The sequence below is a fragment of the Oncorhynchus masou genome, chromosome 30 (assembly GCF_036934945.1).
Source record: "Oncorhynchus masou masou isolate Uvic2021 chromosome 30, UVic_Omas_1.1, whole genome shotgun sequence".
In the NCBI taxonomy this organism is placed as follows: domain Eukaryota; kingdom Metazoa; phylum Chordata; class Actinopteri; order Salmoniformes; family Salmonidae; genus Oncorhynchus; species Oncorhynchus masou.
The window spans coordinates 20,520,269-20,528,748 of NC_088241.1; the positions used below are offsets into that span (position 1 = coordinate 20,520,269).

Here is an 8,480-nt window from a genome sequence, read left to right on the forward strand (position 1 = left end):
TGGCGGAGGAGTAATGAGGTTTGCTGCCACCTCCCCCCAAAATATGCAGAACATCTTAAGACATTATCTCTGTCAGGGCCCTGCTGCGCTGCCTGCCTGTGAAGTGAAATCACGGGTCTTAGCAGAGGGAGCGCAAGCCGTGACCGCGCCTGGTGCTCTGACGTTGCGGCTTGCCAGGTGTACTATAGCTTTTAAATTCTTGTTGTTGTGGTGCTAGGTTGTTGTAAGATGAACTGTTTGCCGACAAGAAAGAATGCGGCACAACAACTCAAAACAATTCTGTCCTTGTGACAGATGTGTCAGAGCTCTTTGTCGCAGTGCTTTCATTTCCAGTCCTATTAGCACATAATTCTATCTTGAGATGTTGCGATCTTTCCCCAAATCTCCTATTGGCATCAATGGGTGATTTATGCAAAAGTCGGAGTTAAATTCTGACCCTCCTCACCTGGGTCCTGTTGAAAGCCACGCGGGCGAACACGGCTTGGGAGATGCCGGCCCTCTTCAGCTCGTCCCTCACCCACTGGTATATCTCCATGGACACCTCGGTGTTGCTGGCTACCTGGGGCTCCAGTGGCTTGGTCAGGGAGTTTCGGTTGACCGGTGGGTGGTTGAGGTACTGCTGCGACAGCGACTGCTGTGCCAGGAGCCGGTTGACGGCATACTGCTGGTTGAGAATCTGGGCCATGACTAGCTGCTGGTTCACCAGCTGGGGGCTAATAGGGGTGGACACCAGGCCAGGGTGATGCAGGCCAGGGGGGAGCTGAGCCGGGCGGCCGGGCGTCTGGCCCCCACTGTGGGACGGAGGGGGCAGGGGGAGAACCGGGGAGGAGGGGGGCTGCTCGGCCGTGCTGCCCGGGATGGGCTGCTGGGAGAAGGTCAGATGGTTGTGGTTGGGGCCCGGAGGGGAGTGGTCGGACAGGCCGTCCATGTCTGCTAGAGGAGGGGAAAGAGAGGAGAGAGAGGGTCAATTTAAACACTTAGAATACTGGCTGAAGAGTACAGCAGAAAATGCCCAGACAGAATGTACCAATGCACACTGTCCAACCCACTCAGATGAGTAAAACAGACTTTGAAATTGAAAACAGTGCATCAGGCCAAATCTCTGAGCAACAAAACTTTACAGCCTCTGAACAAACCTGTGTCTCTGTGAAAAGACATAGCTGTCCAGACACTTGCCTGTCTTAAAAGCCTCACCCTAAATTCAGGCCCCAGACAAAGGGCCTCAGTGGGCGACCTGCAGACAGCCCCCAGAGCCTTGGCAACTCCCAGAATTAGTTTATAAAGTTAGTTTATATGGCCCAATCATGTGAGCAATAAAAACAAGTGTGTGTGTGTATGTATGTTTGTGTGTGTGTATGTCTGCGCACACTGTGAGACAGATAATCCCTGAATCGCTCTTTATGTCCCTAATTCTAAAACAAGATACGGAAGCTAGCCAATATGATATTTTTGAGGACGGCCTAAATATAACCCCAGGGAAGGGAGAAAGAGAGAGAGAAGAGAGAGAGAGAGGAAGAGGATCTCTACCTTGTAAGGAGCATCCTAGACATGACCTCTTCCTCGGGCCTAAGGAAAAATGAATGTACTATTTATGGTGTCTCTCATTTTGGGAATATTTAAGTCCATAATGGCAGCTTGTGAGTATTTTGAGCTCTGTCTAAATTACACGTCTGTGGATGAAAATAATAATTTACAAAATCTAAGAGGATATCAAAGTGACTATGAGTGAATGTGAGGTTTCGTCAGACTGGATCTGCTTGAATCTGCTGAGGTTTTCTATCTAAAGAATTCATATAGATTTAAACATTTACATGCACTGAACTCAGAATAGTGTCTCTTAAATAATCCATACCATTTACACCTAGATGTGTGCAACTGCCAACGTGGGGCCAAAAATCATATTGAATCATATAAATCATATTTCTGAGAAGCACAAATTGGTGTTAGGAAGAGAAAATCTTCCACAAACTCCATATTTCAGCGAGAGATAAAAGATTGAGTGCCTGGAAGGGTTCCAAAAATCCACACAATAATCCCAAGTATAGCAGCATGTTTTGTTAACTGTCAGGAAACACAACAACCAGCCAAAACTGTTCTTTTCAGTATTTGTCAAAACAAATTATTAAGAAAAAAAGGGGGGTAATAATTACATCTCTCCCATAATCCTCGGCATTCCCTGGCTGTGATGTTTCGCTCTTGTCTCTACTCTGTGCTCACACACATTGCTGGGGGGCATGCTCACAAATACACACACACACACACACACACACACACACGCACACACATACTGAACGCACAAACACAACACACACACACACACACACACACACACACACACACACACACACACACACACACACACACACACACACACACACACACACACACACACACACACACACACACACACACACACACACACACACACACACACACACACACACACACACACACACACACACACACACACACACACACACACACACACACACACACACACACACACACACACACACAATCAGCATTTCCATGAAAATAAAAAATAAAAAGGGGTGTCAGAAAAGCACGGCAGGCCCTGGAGAAAAGGCAGCCACAGATGCGGGAGTCCTTGTGTGGAATCCAGCCACAAAAGAGTCCCGGATTAAACACACAATGGGAATGGGATGTGGGTTGAGAGAGGGATGGAGAGAGGGGGAGAGAGAGAAAGAGAGCGAGGGAGAGAGAGGGGGAGAGAGAGAGTAAGGGGGGTCCAAACCCCATGGAACTCTTTCTCCTGCTGGATAGGGGGACTGCCCTGAACTGCTATCACACTTCAACAGAGTGGAGACCACTTTGCCGGGTTCCATAGAGGCAGCTCTGACAGCAGAGACTGTCGACCAGGACTATTCAATGTGTTTAACCAGACGCATTTTCAATTACAGACAGTGTCTCGATGTAAGGCAAGATAACTACACTGCCCATGTGGTAGACTGAGTGTATGTTTATGAAACTACAGTGGCACTGAAGCACAAAGGAAAGACTAGCATGCTCCCTTTCAACAGTGCCCTCTATGCCATGCTGCCACTCAATGGGCACGCATAGTAGGCATCCTTTTATGAATATTAAGGTTGAGAGTGTCGCTGCGGGCGACAAACAGCCACCTGAGGGGTGCCGGCTTTCGCAGGGACTGGGTAGGGACACAGTGCAGTGTGTGTGCCCACAGATGGTGTGTGTGTGTGGCCACGTGACGTACCTAGTGTGTTGCCACGTGGGCTGTCGTGGAGGACACACGTCCCCAGGTAGCCCTCCAGCTGCGAGGGTTGGCGCATGCCTGCACAGACGTGTGGGCAAGACCGCAAAACACACACACACACACACACAGAGAGAGAGAGAGAGAGGACAAGACACAGTGCACAGGTGAAGAGAGAGAAAGAGAGGTTTAACGCCCCATACAATCTGCATGATACATGACCAGGGGAAGAAAGGGTTAATGTGGACATAAGGGATGCCACAGCGTTGATACCCACTATGCTTCACCTCATATCCCATGTACACATAAATATCACATTCTAAATACACACAGGACTTGTCTAAATGTGTAGTTTCAACATCGCTGTTACTTGAGATCCTACATTCTTTATGTACTCTTCCATAAACCATATAAAGACTGTTAGGTAAAATGTGTGTGTGTACACAAGAGGATGGGTAAGGGGCCAGTGGTGTTATGTGTCCACGTTGTGGTGTTATGTGTCCAGACAAATGGAGTACGATATGATCAGAACAGTGTGCACTTGCAAAACCATGAAAACATTCTGGTCTTATATCTTGACCAGTGAAGATTCCTCAGAGGAGGACCACCCTACTCAGTGAATTTCATAAAAATGTCAATTGTGAAACATTTAAAAAGTTATTATTTATTTTTAGATAAAACTCTACTTAATATAGTCACATCACCAAATAACTGATTAAAATACACTGTTTCGTAATGAAGGTTTACAGTAGCCTCAAACAGCAATCTCTGGGGAAGCACCATGGTGTAGCCAGAGGACAGCTAGATTCCGTCCTCCTCTGGGTACATTGACTGAAATACAGGACTTAGGAGGCTCATGGTTCTCATCCCCTTCCATGGACTTACACAGTAATTATTACGAGTTCCGGAGGATGTACCTATCACACCTCTTGCAGCATTAACTGACATGTTGTCCAATTAATCAAAAGATCAGAGATTGAATCTAGTACTGAAAGAATAAGCTACAGTTCGCTAGCTGTGTAGTGCATAAAATGTGGTGAGTAGTTTACTGAAAACGAGAGAAAGAAAATATTTGTCCAAATTTGAAGAAATTAATTTCTTCTACCTGAATTTGTCCAATAGAAACTCTCATTTGGAACTGTTTGAACTAATGATTACACCCTAGATCAACTAGATGCAAGCATGAGTGTGCAAGAAGGTATTGAATGTGTCACTGTCTTTCATCTTGATTACTCCCATTTGTCTCTCGACCAGTTCCCCCAAGTTATAAATGTTTATTCGTAGGTTAGGTTGTAGCAAACTCATGATGGGTACAGGGAAAATGAAAGTATCACATTGATGTTACATTGAGCTGGGTTAATGGAATATGAATGACAGTCATACAATATGCTGTAATAGAAATAATGCCATGCTCATAAAAAATAAATCTTCCTCCTTAATCTTAAACAGCACCGACCGCCACTAATCTTGAATGTAATCAACATGAGCACTAGCTTGTATAGGAAGCTGGATTTCTACACAGTAGGTTGAAACCAATACTCTAAATGACTGTATATTAAACTCTATTAATATGACTGGTATAGTATTTCATGACCAAAACACATAAAATAGACAGTATCTGAATTATGTGACCTAATTTCCAAACAGGGACAAGGAGGACTAACCGAGTTATCTAAAATACAAAGCCAGCCTTGTTCTACTTTGACAAGGAAAAACAGATTGATTTCAAACCAGATGATGGCCAGGAAAATCATCCTTACTGCATGTCATTTGTAGGTAACTGAAACAGTATTCATAAACAAAGGTCGCAGACCTCAATTTAGTCTGTGATTTTGACAGCCATTACCGAATACTAAACTACATCTGATAAGCAATAATAGATTACTCTGAATGGATTCAGGAAAAACGGTGAAAACATTGTGCACCTGAGCAGTGTACAGGGAAATATCTGAGAAGAGCCATCATTAGATGATGTGATTAAAATATGTTTAATGTACCAGGAAGAGGGGGGGACCATGGGGCAGACATATTGGAATGGTGATTGGAGGGTCTGATAAGACAGTGTTAGTGTGACATTTTGCTTACCCATCATATCTTTTGTCTTCTTGAAATGTTTATACCAGCGCCCAAATTCCTGACACTTCGCCGCCGACACATTTGCATAGTAAGTGCTGTTCACAATGGAGGAGATCATACTCTGAAAGAGAGAGATTGGTAAAGAGAGAGAAAACCTTCAGGATCCGCAATGTGCGGCACGAGGACATATATTAACGCTGGTGTGACATGCACTGATACTGTGTTTTCTTGTCAAAATGAATAAAACATTTCGGTGCACAAACAACAATATTCTAGCAAAGACCATGTTTTATCAGTCATGCACAAATCTTGGTCTTGTCTTTCCAAATGTAAAACAAATCAAAATGAAATATAAGAGGTGTGTCCCTTTATAGCAAATGCCACGGAGTTTGAGAGAACCTTTCTGGGAGGAAGGCAAATAGTGAGCTTCACTGAATTAGCAGCCTTGTTGATATGCAGGGTGAAGTACTACAGTAAAGAGCAGTTTGCTTTCAAAAAGTAAAATAACAAACAGACTATTAAAAGTTAGCATCTGGAAATCAGGCAATGTAAACAGATGAACCTTTTGTTTTTTCTCTCGCTCTCCACAATATGTTAAAAAACATCTTCAAGAGACATAAGGCTTTTATATCTGTGCCCTCTCGCCTTCTCCACAATTGACTCTACTCTTCCCTATTTATTTTCGAACGCATTCCTCGCAAACAAGGCGCAGTCTTCTTTTCATTAAATGTTTTAACACCTTCCTGGCCTGCGGGTGAATAGCAGGAGAAATTGTTTTGATTGTTATAAATATTCAAAAGATGAAACCATCTGTTTTCAAATTACAGGTATGCCATCTTTATCATATCTTTAATATGAGCACTTGGGGACGGGAGGGAAACCTTCTGGCACAACAGCACTTCAGTGAACAACACACACGGCGCTGGCAGCAGAGCCACATCTCCCACTCCTCCTCACCGGAGATGGAAGACGAGGGAGGATTGAGTCTGCTGCTGTGGATCACTATGGACCTGAAGCTGAACTCCTGACCTCAACACCACTACACAACCGGCATACATTACAATCCCGGTGAATTGTGGAATGATCATTGAGGATGAGTTATTGAGGATCTGACAATTGGTATCTTCAGTAGTGTTAACAGAAAAATGGCACATACAGTACAGTATATCAGCCGAACCAAGTCCATATGAAGGCACTATTTTGGTGAGTACAGTGTAGTCAGTATTGTGGCATAATGGGAGCTATTCCTTGGGCGTAGCATGCTATATTTACAGTATCTGGGCTAGGCGGAGCCAGCTATAGCAGGGCCCACCCAAGACACACTTCCTGTGTTCATCTTTGACACAGATGTTCTAATAAACAGTCCTCATTAATCAGGCATCTCCCTCCATACTTCACACCTCTCACTGGGGCACAAACACACACGCACACACACACACACACACACACACACACACACACACACACACACACACACACACACACACACACACACACACACACACACACGCACAGACACGGTACACACACTTGCCAAGCCGTGCAGATAACCACCACCACCTCGTGCCCACGAAGCCTCTGCCAGCCAGCAGCCATCAACAGGTAGTGGTGGGTACTGTGTGGCACCAGGATGCTGCCGTCTGACTGCCCTGGGCCCTTTAAGTGATAGCCATCTACAGCACAGGAGCTTATCAGTGTCCCCAGGAAGTCACACAGGGCCGTTATCTGCCCCAACTATCTACTCCACTTTCCGTCATGGGAGAGAGACGCATGAAAATGACACGTTGGTAAAACCTGCCATGGCCTGCAAGCATATTGCACACACACACACATAAACTAACTAAGACACCGTACACTCACCCTTTTCTTGTTTCCTAGCTGATTGTGGCTAATATCTTGCTTCTCCCCCCCCAAACATCTAAAACTAATTACAGTCAATTCCACAAAATTGGGTTAAGCGTCCCCACCCCTCCCCACACACACGCACACATGTCCGCACGCCTGCACACACACACGCACACATACACACCAATAGACCATACCCGCTACCTCAGCCGCTGGCAGCCTCAGAGCAGAGCCCAGGCTCACAAAGATGGCATTTGATGGTTATTTGCTGCTATGCAACAGGACAGCTGCTCTGTCAGGGAGGGGGCAGAGAGGCGAGGGGGGCCTCTTTTGTTGCCGTAGTTTCAGAGGTGCCTGGGGTTAAGTTCGCTCCCAGTCACTGAGCCGGCACTCTCAGAGAGGGTGGTGATGAGGAGAAGGGGGTGGACGGGAGTCAAACTTTTTAGTGAGACCCCATCTACTTTTCCTCTACTGGGGGCATTACACTCAAACTCCATCTGAGTGCAGTCAAATGATATTCCACTGGGAACAATAACAATAGTCACAGTGGTGAATAAAGTCTCTTTTCTCTCGGGCCCCCCGCCCCTCTCTTGGAGTCGGAGTCTCTTCAGGGCATTTGTAGGCCAAACACACAAAGCATGACTCCCCACCACAAAAGAATGAACTAAATGTTTGACAAGACCCAGAACAAAGGCGCCGTTTTTTTCAAGATTCCCCCCCCCCTCTTCTTTCTCTCTTTGAGCCCTGTTCTGAGGTAGGGTTCATTCTCTCCCCCAAATTCTCTGTTTATTAACCTTTCTCTCCCCAGGATTACCCTCCTGAATATCAAGGAGACACTAATCCTATAAAAGATGCCAATCATCCAAGCCTCCGAAAACGCCCTTTCCTCTCCCCAGGCGCTGTTGGCTTCCCAGAAGCTTTAGGAGCGCCTCGGCCTCTGTGGCTTCTCACCTGCCGCCCATCACGTCCCCCTCAGGCACTATCATCATAGACTCTAATATAGATAGGAAGCAGGAGTAGCCACGCAGGTCTAATACTGGGCTCAATGGCCCAAATGAGACTTATAGAGAGACCTATGAAAAGCAACAACACACCTCTCTATGGGTATAGCAATGCAGAACCCACCGTATAACATATGTGAGATATTTTCAAGTTGGGCTATCTGTGACCCCTACAATGCAAGTAAAAGGATAGCTGCTTAGTGTATATCAAATGTGATATTTGGGATTAACAATGCACATCTCAACTATAATTTAATATTTCCGGTAGCCTGCAAAACAGACCCTCTTACCAACACAGAGCGTCTTACAATGAGTAAATAACAATGGCT

At 45.5% G+C, this 8,480-nt stretch overlaps 1 protein-coding gene across 15 annotated transcripts in view; it reads right to left on the reverse strand.

Annotated features, from left to right (window-relative positions):
• Window positions 1–8,480, reverse strand: part of LOC135522302 (DNA-binding protein SATB1-like) — a 56,043-nt gene that overhangs the window by 24,658 nt on the left and 22,905 nt on the right. For 7 of the 15 annotated variants that reach the window (XM_064948426.1, XM_064948420.1, XM_064948419.1 and 4 more), the window contains exons 6-9: window positions 5,315–5,426; window positions 3,233–3,310; window positions 1,528–1,566; window positions 446–933 (exon numbers count right to left, since the gene is read on the reverse strand). In XM_064948426.1, coding sequence (XP_064804498.1) covers window positions 446–933; window positions 1,528–1,566; window positions 3,233–3,310; window positions 5,315–5,426 — 717 coding nt within the window. The remainder of the gene's footprint in view (window positions 1–445; window positions 934–1,527; window positions 1,567–3,232; window positions 3,311–5,314; window positions 5,427–8,480) is intronic. The other 8 variants (XM_064948430.1, XM_064948425.1, XM_064948427.1 and 5 more) reach the window with 4 other exon arrangements.